At 42.8% G+C, this 16,211-nt stretch overlaps 1 protein-coding gene across 1 annotated transcript in view; it reads left to right on the forward strand.

Annotated features, from left to right (window-relative positions):
* Window positions 1–16,211, forward strand: part of ADAM17 (ADAM metallopeptidase domain 17) — a 61,949-nt gene that overhangs the window by 44,855 nt on the left and 883 nt on the right. The window contains exons 11-18 of the mRNA XM_073336049.1: window positions 4,651–4,803; window positions 5,728–5,927; window positions 7,006–7,109; window positions 7,772–7,906; window positions 9,458–9,588; window positions 11,320–11,398; window positions 12,638–12,726; window positions 13,804–13,860. Of these exons, the coding sequence (XP_073192150.1) occupies window positions 4,651–4,803; window positions 5,728–5,927; window positions 7,006–7,109; window positions 7,772–7,906; window positions 9,458–9,588; window positions 11,320–11,398; window positions 12,638–12,726; window positions 13,804–13,860 (948 nt within the window). The remainder of the gene's footprint in view (window positions 1–4,650; window positions 4,804–5,727; window positions 5,928–7,005; window positions 7,110–7,771; window positions 7,907–9,457; window positions 9,589–11,319; window positions 11,399–12,637; window positions 12,727–13,803; window positions 13,861–16,211) is intronic.

The raw sequence follows: 16,211 nt of genomic DNA on the forward strand, positions 1-16,211 counted from the left end.
TCCTTGTTCCTGGCCAATGGGAGCTGGGGGGGCGGTGCTTGCAGGCAGGAGCTGCGTGCAGACTGCCCCCTGAAGTGGCCTACTGACTGGTTCTGGGAGCGGCGTGGGGCCAGGCAGGCAGGGAGCCTACCTCAGTGGCAGCCTCGCTACACCACCACAGATCGTGATTGACTGGAAGAGTCTCCAGGATCGACCACTGTTCTACAACGTGCTTCGTTTTGTGGCTTGAGCATCCCAAATCTATTTTTACCTGCTGGGCTACACAATGCAGGCGTATCACCAGACTTGAGTTGGATCCTAAATCCAAGTCCCCTGTCTTGTTTTTGCTCTTCAGAAAATGGATGGGTACAGAATAGCTTCAAACTGCACTGGCATATGGGCCAATCATGCAAACAACTGAGTTTGGTGGCATTACATGAAGGAATAACTATTTGTAGAACTGGGCTGTTTAGTTGTTAGCCTTACCCTTAATGTAAGCTGTCTGGGCTTTTTTCAGTCTTACATCTTTTGTTCATCATCTGTTTGGTGGTAAATATTGAGAGGCTCGGATGCAGAATTCATCAAATTTTGAAAGCATTAGGAGTTTGTCGGGGTGCTGGAACAATTTTTATAGTAGGGGTGCTGATGATGGAAACCATGTAGCTGGTGTTTGTTATTACAGTGCTACTTCAAGCCAAGGGGTGTGGCAGAACCCCCAACACCCCTAGTTCCAGCACCACCAGTCTCAGTATTATAATGTGTATAGTAATGGCTAAACTTTTGCATTTGGGTAAAAATATTTTCTTATGTTGACTTTAATACTGCTTAGTTAAACCCTGATTTTAAAGGATGTTTATAATTGGTATCAGAATTACTCTGGGCTGAAACTTGACAGATGCTCTCGAGAAGAATTAAACTTCTAAGAGGTTAAAAAGAAAAGTAGTCATGGAACCTCTAACTTAGAGGAGTGCTTTAATAGGGCTTTAGCTGTCACTACTGTCTAGCGCATTAGCCTTTCGCCTCTGAATTAGAGTTCTGTCTTTGTTACAAGTGAAATTGAGTTTGGCCTCTTCCTATCTCAGTCACCAAACCACCAGACTGGTTGGCACAGTTCATGCAGATGAGTCCAGGGCTTGGCACAGCAGGACATTACAGATCAGCGTTATGTGGAGCATCTTGCACGGTGTCTGCTCAGACTATCCCTTGCTTCCAAGAGCACTAAAACTCGCACAGTAAATACCACCAAGCACACAAATGGTCTCTAAGGAGTGCTCAGATCTTTCACTCCATATGTGCTGTAATGCATAGGCATGTGTGCCAGGGTTCCAGCTCCAGTTTGGCTTGTCATTGCACTGTTCAAAACTTCCTATGTCTGTGGAGTAGCACAAGTTAAGGCTATTCGGCCAAACTTCTCTCTCCTGCCCACTTGCTAGCTTCCCCTTCCCTGGCGTGCTGTGTCCAGCCCATCTTCCCTGCACTTAGCTATTGTTTCTTTGTTGGTATCCTTGTCAGTCTGAGTTTCTGACTTGCCCTGCTGGTCAAGTGAGGGGAGGTCACATCGGAAGCACAGGCTGGGGGGAGGGAGGCGGAAAGGGAGGGTTTCCAGTAGCAGGTTTGGAGACTTATATTGAGTGAGTCCTGCCTTGCTTCTTGGCTTTTGGAAATCCACCCTATGTTAGGGCTGTGGATTAATTGCAGTTAACTTACGTGATTAACTGAAAAAAAGTAATCACAATTAAAAAAAATTAATCACAATTTTAATCACACTGTTAAACAAGAGAATACCAATTGAAATGTATTAAATATTTTTGGATGTTTTTCTTCATTTTCAAATATATGGATTTCAATTACAACACAGAATACAAAGAGTGCAGTGGGCACTTTATATTATTTTTTATTACCAATATTTGCACTGTAAAAATGATGAATAAAAGAAATAGCATTTTTCAATTCATGTCATACGAGTACTGTAATTCAGTCTCTATCATGAAAGTGCAACTCACAAATGTAGGTTTTTTTGTTACGTAACTGCACTAAAAAAAATAACAGCAACCCAATGTAAAACTTGAGCCTACAAGTCCACCCAGTCCTACTCTTGTTCAGCCAATCACTCAGACAAACAAGTCTGTTTATATTTTACAGGAGATAATGCTGCCCCACTTCTTATTTACATCATCACCTGAAAGTGAGAACAGGCATTTGCATGGCACTCTTATAGCAGCATTGCAGGGTATTTACGTGCCAGGTATGCTAAACATTAATATGCCCCTTCATGCTTCAGCCACCATTCCAGCTGACACCCGTTAAAAAAATAATGCATTAACTAAATTTGTGACTGAACTCCTTGGGGGAGAATTGTATGTCTCCTGCTCTGTTTTACCCGCATTCTGCCATATATTTCATTTTACACCAGTCTCGAATGACGACCTAGCACATGTTGTTCATTTCAAGAACACTTTCACTGCACATTTGACAAAATGCAAAGACGGTACCAATGTGAGATTTCTAAAGATAACTACAGCACTCGACCCAAGGTTTAAGAGTCTGAAGTGCCTTCCAAAGTCTGAGAGGGACGAGGTGTGGACAATGTTTTCAGAAGTCTTAAAAGAGCAAGACTCTGATACGGAAACTACAGAACCCAAACCATCAAAAAAGAGAACTGACCACCAGCCGATGGCATTTGACTCAGATGATAAAAATGAATTGGTGTCAGTCTGCACTGCTTTGGATCATTATCTAGCGGAACCCGTCATCAGCATGTCCTCTGGAATGGTGGTTGAAGCATGAAGGGACATGAGAATCTTTAGCGCATCTTGTGATGCTAGCTACTGCACTGCCATGTGAATGCCTGTTTTCACTTTCAGGTTACATTGTAAACAAGAAGCGGGCAGCATTATCTCCTGTAAATGTAAACAAATTTGTTCAGTCAATCTGAGCAATTGGCTGAACAAGAGGTAGGACTGAGTGGACTTATAGGCTCTAAAGTTTTACATTGTTTTATTTTGGATGCAGTTTTTTATATACATAATTCTACATTTGTAAATTCAACTTTAATGATAAAGAGATTGCACTATAGTACTTGTAATGGGAAATTGAAAAATATTATTTCTTTTGTTTTTTACAATGCAAATATTTGTAATAAAAAGAAATATAAAGTGATCACTGTACACTTTCTATTCTGTGTTGTAATTGAAATCAATATATTTGAAAATGTAGAAAATATCCAAAAATATTTAAATGGTATTCTATTATTGTTTAACAGCGCAGTTAATTGGGATTAATTATTTTAATCGCTTGACAGCCCTACCCTATATTATTTCTAGGCTTTTTTCTAGCACCAAACCAGTCGAATGTGAGTTTAGTTAATTAAGGCTCTTAACGGCTGCTGTCTGTTCAATAAAAATAAGGCAAATTTCCAGGGGAATTAAATGAAAATGTGACATGCGTAATTTTTGTGGCATGAGTTTTCTTTAGAAAACATTTTGTTAATCTTAGACTTAAATGACTTCACCGTGTCAAATGTTGAGCTCTTATATGCCCTTGTGTCATAAATACAAAGGGAAGGGTAAACCTCTTTAAAATCCCTCCTGGCCAGAGGAAAAATCCTCTCACCTGTAAAGGGTTAAGAAGCTAAAGGTAACCTTGCTGGCACCTGACCAAAATGACCAATGAGGAGACAAGATACTTTCAAAAGCTGGGAGGAGGGAGAGAAACAAAGGGTCTGTCTATATGCTGCTTTTGTCGGGGATAGACCAGGAATGGAGTCTTAGAACTTTTAGTAAGTAATCTAGCTAGGTATGGTGTTAGATTATGATTTCTTTAAATGGCTGAGAAAAGAATTGTGCTGAATAGAATAACTATTTCTGTCTGTGTATCTTTTTTGTAACTTAAGGTTTTGCCTAGAGGGATTCTCTGTGTTTTGAATCTAATTACCCTGTAAGGTATCTACCATCCTGATTTTACAGAGGGGATTTCTTTACTTCTATTTACTCCTATTTCTATTAAAAGTCTTCTTGTAAGAAAACTGAATGCTTTTTCATTGTTCTCAGATCCAAGGGTTTGGGTCTGTGGTCACCTATGCAAATTGGTGAGGCTTTTCATCCAACATTTCCCAGGAAAAGGGGGGGTGCAAGTGTTGGGAGGATTGTTCATTGTTCTTAAGATCCAAGGGTCTGGGTCTGTAGTCACCTAGGCAAATTGGTGAGGCTTTTTACCAAACCTTGTCCAGGAAGTGGGGTGCAAGGTTTTGGGAAGTATTTGGGGGGAAAGACATTTCCAAACAGCTCTTCCCCAGTAACCAGTATTTGTTTGGTGGTGGTAGCGGCCAATCGAAGGACAAAGGGTGGAATATTTTGTACCTTGGGGAAGTTTTGACCTAAGCTGGTAAAGATAAGCTTAGGAGGTTTTTCATGCAGGTCCCCACATCTGTACCCTAGCGTTCAGAGTAGGGGAGGAACCTTGACACCTTGCAACATCTGAACCCTGCTCTAGCAGTTGCCTCTAAAGAGTTTGGCAATTTTACAGGCCCTGACTTCAGTTTAGCACTTACGTTTAACCAAAGAACTGTTTCCTAATTAAGGGTATCTCTAAAGATCTAATGATTTGGAATTACTTAGACCCCCACTGCATGTTGATATTGACTTTAGATGTGTTTTTTTGGTATCGAACAAGGAAGCAGACTTGGTTACTACTCATGAACTGGGACACAACTTTGGAGCAGAGCATGATCCTGACAGTCTGCCGGAATGTGCCCCCACTGAAGACCAAGGAGGGAAATATGTTATGTATCCAATTGCTGTGAGTGGCGATCATGAAAACAATAAGGTAAATTTACTTTAACTTCCACTATCCCACCACAGACACCAGTACAATCAACAAAGACTGACCCAGAGCCTTCCACCCCAAAAGCACAAGTGTCTGCTTAGCTAAAGTGCACTGTATTTAATAGGTGGTTAATTGCTGGAACAGCCACTAGAGGGAGACATACTCATTAACTATTATTAGTCCCAGTGTTAAATAAGTTCCTCCCAAATCCCTGAGATCTACAGGCATTCAAGCCGTACTAGGGTGATATTTTTGTAACAGACTGTGGCTACCTACACTTACTGATATCGCTGTTGTCAGAAGGAATCCAATTTGGATCTTTAGCACCAGAACACAGGCTTCTAAATAGTAAGCGGTTCACTGCCGTCATGTCTCTCTCTAGTGGTTAGCCCAATCACTACGTTAATACATACTCATCTCCATTCATCTTATAAACGTCATAACACCCTTGAGGACTTGGTATTATCCCTATTTTACAGATGGAGAAACTGAGATATCAAGTGAATGATTAGCCTAAGGTTACTAGCAGCTCTGCAGAAGCTTACAACCAGGATCAGAAAAGTCTATCCCCATTTTTGCAACTTCATGACTATTTCTTGTGATGTATTGCTCCACCTGAACCCCCAATGCTGGCAGAAGGGTTGGGTTTGGGTTTGGCACCCCTCCCAAGAGTTGGTCATGCAGCGCTGTGCATATGTGTTCAGATATGTGTTAATAACAATGCAACAAAGCAGTTTTTCAACACAAGCTACTATTTTCTGTGTTACGTTTTCCCAAGATATCACAGTGACATTGTAAATGGAATAAATGTTTCTTAAAACATCAGAATTGGGGGTTAGGTGGGTGGTGGTGTCAGTCTTGGATGTATTCTGGTGAATGATGCATTCCTTCTCAGTGCTGCACTTTCCGCTCATGATTCTTTAGATGTTCTCAAGCTGCAGTAAACAATCCATCTGTAAGACCATTCAGAGCAAGGCCCAGGAATGTTTCAAAGAGCGCAACAACCAAGTATGTGGGAACTCGAGAGTGGATGAAGGTGAAGAATGCGATCCTGGCCTTTTGCACAGGCATGCTGATCCCTGCTGCTCTGCTGACTGTAAACTGAAACAAAATGCCAGGTGCAGGTAAGAGATGTTAAAGCCACAGCCTTGGTTGGGAGGGGAAGGGAATATGGGGCTGGGTCAAAAACTTGTTTGCAGTGCAGCAAAATGCACTCTTCTGGACCCTGGCTTCAGTACTTTGAGATTTTCTCTACTGAGCACATGAGCCTTGGGAAAGTTAAGGACTCCAGGAGAGAGCTTTGGTGCACGCCATTACTTGATAGTCTTGGTGTTAGTTCATGCAGTAGTGTTGAGACTACTTAGTTCCATTGCTTTGCTAGGAACTGCACATCAATGCAGTGTAATGGTAAATTCTATACCAAAAAAAAGAAGTCAATTGCAGCACTCAAAAGTCAGAAAGTGCCAGTATTAAGGTTCCCTGTGCAACCTTAACACTGCCCCTTCTGCATGTGCATTGCAAGGCAGTCTAAATCCATGGTCATATGTTATCCAGGACCCTAGCAACACCTAGTGTGCAAGCTGGACAGTGACTGTGGTAACTGAGGTCTGTCTTTACTGTCCAATCTGCACACAGAGTCCAGATCTGCTCCCATTTATACTGGAGGAATTGTGCTTTAGTCATTTTTGGTTTTGGATGAGACATGAATGTTTAGTCCTTTCCTAGCATGGAGTTACGAATGTGGATTTGTAAACATTTGCATTGCAGTAGTGCTTAGGGTGCCTTGTATTACATGCTGTACACACACCGTAAGAAATGGTCCTTGTCCTGAAAAGCATAGTCCAACTAGACAAGACTGACAAAGGGTGGGAAGGGAAACAGGCACAGAGAGATGTGAAGGGACTTGACCAGGGTCACCCAGCAAGTCAGTGGCAGGGGCAGGAAAAGAACCCATATGTCCTGAGTCTGTCCAATGCCTTGTCGAGGGGCCCACTCTCCCTCTCCATGTGTAATATAGTACATGTGCTTATGTAACCCATTCTTCAGCACACTTCAGAAAATGGGGGACAAGTATATCTGATAGGCAGAGCTCTAATAGGAGAAGTATATGTGCTTCCATGGGTTTGCCACGCTCTTAATGTTTTCAGTCATTTATTTCTTGAGTAGCTTAATATTCATCCTCTCCCTCCACTCTTCTCACAGTGATCGGAACAGCCCCTGTTGTAAAGGTTGCCAGTTTGAAAGCGCTCAGAAGAAATGCCAGGAAGCCATAAATGCTACTTGCAAAGGAGAGTCCTATTGCACTGGTATGCCATTGTTACATTTCCCTTACATGTGCAACTGAATGCTGCAGAGTCAGGGTCCATTTTACTAGCTTTTGCTACCTTTTATGCAACTTGTATGTTCACTTTTAAACTTCAATTAAAATTAAAAAAGAAAAGAAAAGAAAAAAGTGTCATTGTGAGGCATGAAGTGTGCTCCTGAATCTTGCTATGGCAGGGTGACTTTGCTTTAACCTTTGCTTCTCCACTAGCTGCTCACTTCCCTTTTCTGCCTCTTCCAGCATCTGATAGCAACTCTGCTTCAAGATGAGGAATCAGCCCAGACAGTCGCCTTTCCTGGCTGAAGGCTGGCTAATCCTGACAAGGCTGCCCACCATTTTGTGCATTTTGTCTAATTAAGAATTATCGCAGTATCTGAATGCTGTGAGACAGTTCTTTCATTCCCCTTCCCCCTATGGTCCCCTTCCTTCTAGACATCTGCCAGATGTACTGCTGCTCCTCAGGGTGCTTGGCAGCAGCCCACTGAGGGTGACCAGAGTCTCGCTCCAAGAATCGGCTATTGGGAGTCACAATATAATGAGCATCTGTGGCTCAGTCTCCTCTCCAGCACAAGGAGAATGATGTGTGCCTTTACCAACCCTGTGTGTAGTAATGCAGTCATCCTTTCTAAATGCCTGTGCCTGTAGGGAACAGCAGTGATTGTCCGCCCCCTGGGAATGCGCCAGATGACACAGTCTGCGTGGATTTGGGCAAGTGCAAAGATGGAGAATGTGTTCCATTCTGCATGAGGGAGAAGAGCCTGCAATCGTGTGCCTGTAACGGTGAGCAAAACGGGATTGCCAGCTTCCCCAAGCGACATCTCTTGTTAAGGCCCCACTGATCACAGTTAGCACAGCTCTCCTCTAGGTTACAGGTTATCAATGGATGCGTCCTTGGACCCCAGATCAGGATTTCAGACAAACAAACACACACCTCAAAAAGTCACAGGCTGAAGTTTTTGTCTTTCAGCCCTTGATTTCGTTTCCTGTTTGGGGAGGGGCTGAGGAAGCTGCTCTGACATCTGTGCTGGAGCCATCAGAGCAGCAAACAGACAGGGTTATAGATAAAGCTGATACGCTGGGGCTCTCTGGGCGGTAGAAATGTCTACACTTCCTCTCGGCCTCAGCAAGGCAGGCTGGGGAAGGAAAGTCTGACAGGCAGCTGGGAGGCTGCTTCTCCAACTGCACTGAGAACAGAATTGCCAGTGCAGATCCAGCCGAGGGCTGTAGCAGAAGCCATATCCTGTGCCAGCTACACCAGTTGCCTACACAGAAAGAGCACTTGAGGAAAGTAACTAAGGGTATGTCTACACTGCAGTAAATGACCCCATGGCCCAGCAGTGGCTGGCCCAGGTCAGCTGACATGGGCTCGGTTGCGGGGCTATAAAATTACAGTATAGACATTCAGGCTAGGGCTGGAGTCTGAGCTCCCGTGAGAGGGGTGGGGTCTCAGATTCTGGGCTCCAGCCCAAGACTGGACATCTACACTGCTGTTTTAAACCCTGCAACCTGAATCTTGTGAGTTGACCTGGGCTCTGAGAATCAATGCTGCGGGGATTTTTTGCAGTGTAGACATGCCCAGTGATCCATCAAAGGCCTTTAATGTGATGTAGCAGTTGGAAACCAGAAGGAAAGGTAGCACCATGTGACCAGCCAGCTCTTCCCAGCCCATCAGCAACTGCCACATGTGCCTCTGTTCTAGACAAAGGGGCTAGTGACAGGAGGAATTCCCTCATGCATGTGTCTGTTATAGACTCTTAGAAATACATTTCCCCCCCACACACCCACGCCCACTTTCCTCTCCCTCTTTCCAGGCTCTGTACAATCCAGGGGCAAAGATCAAAGAATCACTGTAGCTCAGACCCCTGCACCTCTTCCCTCATTGTTCAGGCTGTGGCTGCTCTTCCTATCTCCAGATGCCTGCTCAGAAGTTTGACAAGACCAGTAGGAAGCTTTTAAAATGTCATTTGCACATCGATGTGAACCAGGGCTCAGATGCCTTTGAAACCCTTCACCTGCCCTTGACAGCTGAAGGCTGCAGTAATTTAACTTCCAGAGCTGAACAGAAAAAGGCTAGAGCTTCCTGTGTTTCCCCCACTCTGCTGCATGGAGCATCTTGCCAAGCTTCAGGCTATGTGTATTCTGAGCAGCTCAAGAAGCTTCTTTGTGTGGCTAGAGACTACACAATCCTCCATTGCACACACTGTTTGTTGGGAAGAGGCATGGTCAGCAAGGGGACCAGGAATCAATCCCCTCCGTGCTCAGAAATTCTTGTTATGGATTGAAAATAACCACAAGAGTCAGGGGGAAAATAGTTTGCTGCTTTTATTTTAGAAACGGACAATTCCTGCAAGGTTTGCTGCCGGGACGAGTATGGCAAGTGCAGTCCGTATGTTGATGCTACCCAGCAGTTCCTGTACTTAAGGAAAGGAAAGCCCTGCACTGTGGGATTCTGTGACATGAATGTGAGTGTTCCTGGGAGCCAGATGCCCCACGCGTTCTATTTACGGAATAGGCTTTCTAACTAAAACACCAGGAGCCTTTCCCCTTCATATAACCAGTTTCCTCTTGCTTGTTCAGACATTAGAGTAGCCCTAGACCCGTTCTGCTGAACAGCCCTTTCGCCACTGAAATGAAATCTCATTTTTTCAGGGGCAGTGGAGGGGGAAATCCCTTGTACAGGGCACCATGCATCTCCATAAATGCCCTTCTTACTCGTACTGGATTGACTTTCTCTTGTGCACTGCTCTGATGTAATGGTGCCACTGACAGTGTAACACTACCAAAAGCCAGCCCTGGTTTTTCCCTAAGCATTGCATGTTGTGGGATTGATTCTGCAGATGTTGCACAAACTCCCCAGTGACATCCGTGAAAGCAGTCCCTGTGCAAGGGGTTTCTGCATTCTTGGACCCTGCCATATAGACGGGTAACACTGGAGTTTTGATTTTTATTTATTTATTTTTTAATTCGAAGCCCATTTTAATGACCCTTGTATTTCAAGAGCAGAGCTTCTTTATCAGTGGAGCTGATGAGATAAGATTCACCATGCCTGTGGTTTGAATAGAAAGAAAATAAGTGACTTTGTGAGTGAGCTCTGTGTGTAGAGGGGATCAGGGTTGGTAACACAGAAAAACTATGGAAAGCGAAGAAACCAACATAGGAGTAACGGTCAGGAGTAATATACAACACCTGAAGGGGCCCCAGGGAATCCCATTTAAAGTTTGTGAAGCAGTCGTTCAAAAAGTTAGTCATTGGACTTCTGGAGTACTTTTATTTGTTTTGTTTTTTTCAATATTTTGAAACAATATTTTTTGCTTAAGCTCCTGATCTGAAAAAAAACCCCAAAAAACAAAGCTGAGTGCCCTCATTTCCCGAGGGCATTAGGAAAGCTGGGTGCTCAGCATCAGGTCCCCCTTTTTTTTGTTTTGTTTTTGTTTTCTAAATAGTTTCACAAACATGCCCTAGCTTTTCCTCAAAAGACCAACAACATGAGTATTTCATTCCCCTCTAAGGATGGCAATGGCTTGATGCTTCAGTGGAGGGGATTGATAAACAGATGAGCAAACGATGAATTTGTCACCACCCATTTCCTCTCCCAAGTCAGTTGCAACAACAGAATAGCCCAAGACCTAACTTGCTGCTGAACAGTGAAATCTTCCTATACATATGTAGTAGCTGTTTTCGGAGAGGAAATGGGTGGAGATGCATATGATACAAAGATCTGAGTATATAAATACTACATATTGTTCTAGAATTCAAGGGGTAACGTTTTCCAAGGAGACTTAGGTGCCTAAGCTCCTTAGACCCATTGACTTTCAGTGAGAATTAGGCTGTCTAGTGCCAAAGTCACTTTTGAAAATTTAACCCTCCTAGGCCTCCTAAGCTTTGTACAGGCACTAACAAACCTCAATCAAATATTGCTCTGCTTTAATGGATTTAAGTTACAATTAGATTCTAAGAGCTCTTTTTAGACAAGCAAATCAAAACAGAGACTTTCCTCAGAGCAGTCACTGTAGCTAGTCAGAAATGGACCACGGTCATTGAAAAATGGTGTAAATACATGTCCATAAACTATGCAAAATACATTTTGACTGTGTAGTTGTTTCATATTACATCCTTTCCATGCCCTGCAACCAGGATGGTTAAGGCTTAAGTAATATAAGGTCATTCTTTGAAATAAATGTTTGCTTTTGCAGGGCAAATGTGAGAAGCAAGTGCAGGATGTGATTGAACGATTTTGGGATTTCATCGATCAGCTTAGCATCAATACTTTTGGTAAGTTAAGTAATCCGACTGTTTTTTTTTAATTTACTGAGGCACCTACATTCCCAGTTACTTCTACCCTGAAGGCACTGTGCAAAGAATCAGATTGGCGGCTGACTGTTCTTACTGTGTGCAGGCCAGGTAGGGACTCATGGATGGCTTGACCTCCCACAAATCACTGTTCATATCTCGGAAGGTGGGACTGGGTAGAAGTTGTCTTTCTAATGTAACTTAGTGCATTGTGTTAGAACTGAAAATATTGATGTCACCTTCTAAATCTTTAAAGCTACAGTTAGTATTCTTGCATTTCCTGCTCTATTGTTATTATTTGCTAGGCACTTTCCAAGCATTTAAGAAGGCTGGTTCTGCTCCAAGAAGCCTTGAATTTAAAGACCAATCAGTAGACAGAAGTCAGAGGAAAAGGAGTAACAATAGGTGACTTGCTTATAGGCAGCACAGTTAAATGGATCTTTAAAGAGGGATTTCAAGGCAGACATGCGGAATTTTCAGTTAATAAATATCACAGTACAAAGTAATGCACTGCAAGGTGGGGGTAATACTGAATCCACACACTCCTCAGGTGGTTGAATGTATGTTGTTACTAATCTTGCACCTTGCAACACAAAGCATGGAGTTATGTCCTGGTATAACAGCTCTCCTCACTGTGTTGTAACCATATCAAAAGATATCAATTACAGGATTCTGTAATGATAGGGTAACAGACAGTGTAAATTCAAGGTAAATGCCATATTATCTGCAGGGTAATTAAATGGCTTTCAGTCTTCTGGACTAAAGTCTTATGAGATCTAAAAACTGCACAGTTTTCCAGATGATAATATTAAAACTACTTGGTAACTTCAAACAGAAGTATTGTGTGTCTCTTGATATTTGGGAGTAGGCATGTGAATTGTTGTTTGCTCCATGAGGTCAGAGTTGTGAATTGGCATGAGGGGGGCTCACAGTAATGAAAGATTTGCCTTGGAGAACTAAGCGCACCTGGATCCCAGCCTGCTAATGTGAAATATTGTGCAACATCTAGTACTAAAGAGTTAAAGGAGGCAGAGAAAAGGATTTGTGACTTTAAGCATCTTTGAGATTTAAGTTTCTGAACAGATATTTTATATGGGCCCAGTCCTTTAGTAGGGTTAGTCACGAGTAAAGATGGCAGAATCAGGACCTATATTTATGTACATAAGCAGGGTTTGTATGTTGTCTTTGGCATATAACTAATTGGTTTGGACTTGTTTACAGGGAAATTCCTTGCAGACAATATAGTGGGCTCCGTACTTGTGTTTTCCTTGCTATTTTGGATTCCTCTCAGTATTCTTGTCCATTTTGTGGTGAGTAAACCTACTTTAAGGTGACTGAACAGTTTGATCATATTGTAGACGGAACTTATTCGTACATGTAATGGCAAAGATACAGGGGGTAAGTTTTTAGCAGATAAGAGCCCATGAAGGTAAAACTGTTACTATTTGGGACTTAATATCCCATGAACTTCTGTAGGGCCCTTTGTAATGAACCCTAATGTTACCAAAACACTTCCTATTAACATTAGAAGATTGCATCAGTGGATAAACGTTAATTTGGGGTTGTTTATTTTGGCTAGCTAGTGCTGCTTAGAATTACATAATAGATGATGATGATCCTCACTTGAGTGCTGGCACTGTGCTTGGAGTCAGGCTCTATCCTCAGGAGAGAAGCGGAAGTTGCCTGTTGTAGCAAACAGAATAATTTAACCCTGAGTCTGTCAGATCACATCAGGTGTGGCAAAGTCTGCCCTCAGTTGCCAAAACAACGGTTTCCTAAGAATCCTTTAGCTTACATTAGAGAGCAGAACCGCTGAAAGTCAGCCCACTCTGGGAGAAATAACTTGGCCGTCAGCAGGGAATTAATTAAACAACCCCCAGAAATGGGCATTTGCACTTATTATGAGGAAGCAGCAGTGAATACTGTAGAAGTATACGTTCTGCTGCAAGCCTTTCTAGTATTTCAGATACATTTTCAGGTTTAATTGACCACTCGAGGAACCAACAAAAATCAGTTGCTTAAACAGTACTGGGAACTCAACTCGGTCGTGTTGGGGAGGATGATGATGATGATGATGATGCTATTTGTATTCTTGTGGTGCCTAAGAGCCCTACTCATGGATACTTTGACACAGTCTCTCCAGGTGGGAGGTTCTCTAATAAGGATGGTTTCTTGTACAGGAGTCACTGCATCTGTTAATTGCAAAGGAGCCTCTCTCTACTACTTTTTCTCTTCCCTGCTGAGGTAATATTGGCTATCTAGGGAAGGGGAATCAGCTGGCTGCAGTTCAAGGCTGGGAGTTCAATGGGCTGTGAGGGGAAAAGAATGTATCTTCATCTGGTCCGCAAACAATATAGGACTGACTGTTCGGTTTGTTTCCTTTATAGGACAAGAAATTGGATAAGCAGTATGAAGAGAACACAAAATCTCTATTTTGTCCCAGTGTAAGTTTGCTGCTTTCAAGGAGCAGTAATTGTTTTAACTGTATGTTAGCAGCTTTGAAATCTAATGTTTATTAGAAAGAATGATCTTGCTAGACATTTGTGGAATAATCCTCAAAGAAATGAAAGCCAGCCATGGTGTCTTCTGCACAGAAACTCTGCCAGATGAAACAGAAGTTGGGTGTTTTGTGGTTGAGTTTTTTCTTCTAGAGGGAATGTTAGTTTTGCTTAAATGAAATATTGTGGCTTTTGCTTTTTGCATCTGTGAATGGTTACGTCTTTAACTCGCTGAAGATGCACTTGCTCCCGAGCACTGGCCAGAGCATCTTATGCAGGAAGCTGCTTTGTTCTGCAAAGCTGTGTGTCCTGTGACAAGTGTCTGCATTCAAGTTCCTGTCTGGGTGTGTGCTCAGCAAGTTTCAACCACTGAACACTTGTCCCTAGGCCAAGTGATGCAAATAAAACTGAGTTTCCAGAGGCAGAAGTATTAATCTGATGACTTCAGCAGTAGCAGAAAAGTCTCTACCTAGTGAATTAGTTATTCCTTGCAAAGTGGCCTTTTAGTAACAGAATATCCTTTTAGCAGCTGGATATTCCAGCTGAAACTGTAGATTCTCACACTGTGATCCTTGGGCTGCTTCCAGTTGGTCACTGGAATTTCTGTCACAGGGCTGAAGGATCTGTCACTTTTCAGGCAGTGACACTTCCTGCTAGATCATACTGTGGTGAAGCAGGCCATATAAGTAACTATATAGTTGTAGCCCATTCCAAGACTCTTTCATTTTTATTTCAGTGTAATTAAATGTACATGTCCAGTGCTTTGGGCGTATGTACAATCTTCATTAATAAAATGAACAGACAACCTGATCTGTTAACATTAGAACCCTCCCAGATGCAACAAAAACCCTCCTCACCACTTATTTAACCTGCAGAAGAGGCCTTGAAGAATGATCCTGAGGGTGAATAAATGTGAGATCTTGTAAACCAGTGGGGGAAGCATATGGCAGAATCAAGGACTCAGTATTGAGGAATCCCTGCCTCCAGCCCCACTCATACGTAAACCAAGGTGCTATTAGCTTGAACATCTCAACTGCCAAAGTATCATATAGTGAAAGCGGCAGGTCTCAGACAACGTGGCCAAAATCGTCTCATCTTTGTACCTTAACCTCTTTCTGGAGACACTTTGGAAGCTGGTACAATGGCATAGCAGAGGTGTAATGTGCCCCCTGCAAGAAACACTGCCTAACAAGTGATACATTCTGCAGCAGCTGCCATTGGAGTGGTCTTAACTTGCAGCCCCAGTAGCACACACATTGTGACCTTGCACTCTCAAGACTGCAAGGGCACGATCTTCTGTCTAAACCAAAGTAAATCAAAAGCACTCATGGCCGGTGCGTAGGGTACTGGACAAGGTCTCGGATATCTGGGTTCTCTTCCTGACTCTACTGCTGATCTGCAGTGTGACCTTGGGCAAATCTCTTCACCTCTCTGTGCCCCCTCCCTCTTTATTAACCATTGGAACAGTTTACCAGGGGTTGTGATAGCGTCTCCGTAACTGGAAATCTTTAAATTAGGATTGCATATTTTTTCTAAAAGATATGCTGCTGTTCCTGCTACAGCTATTGGACTTGAAGCAGGATTTAATTCAGGGAGGTCCTGTGGCCTGTGTTATGCAGGAGGTCAATCTAGATAATCATAATGGTTCATTCTGGCCTTCAAAATCTATAAATCTACAGCCACGGCTCGCCCCTGGACACACCAGAACAGTTAAGATACAAAGATAACCCCCTAGATTGTAAACTTGACTAACAAAAGGTGGGGCATATTCTATCAACCGAGGGCATTTGGCATCACTTCTGTCAGTCTTTGTAGTAGCATCAATTGGCTCCAGTGAAATAGGCATAAACTGCATATTGGAGAGACACCAGCTCACACCACTGCCCTGAACTGCCTCACATTGAACAGGAGTGGCAGCAGACTAGAACCTGCACAAACCACGACACCCTAGCTGTAAGGATGTTTAACTTAGCCAGGCTTCTAAAAGTCAGTGCCAGCACATAATAATTCATACATACGAGAATGATCAGCTGAACTAGACAAAAGGCCAGCTGTTTGGGTTTAGACTTGACAAGTGTAAGGTCACATCAGAATGTCTTGCCTTGAACTTTAAAGCTTCTCTTCTTTCTGGAAGGCTCCCCAAAGCCATCAGGTGACAACTTTTATTTATGAATTACTGTAACTTTCTCCTCCCCAAGTAGCCAAACCCCAAAAGGAATGTGGTGTTTGGTCTACTCTCCTTGTGAAAGGACAGCGAACAAAAGTTGAATTCCAAATTAGAAAAAAAATCCCCCCCC

The sequence above is a fragment of the Lepidochelys kempii genome, chromosome 3, assembly GCF_965140265.1.
Source record: "Lepidochelys kempii isolate rLepKem1 chromosome 3, rLepKem1.hap2, whole genome shotgun sequence".
Classification (NCBI taxonomy): Eukaryota; Metazoa; Chordata; order Testudines; family Cheloniidae; genus Lepidochelys; species Lepidochelys kempii.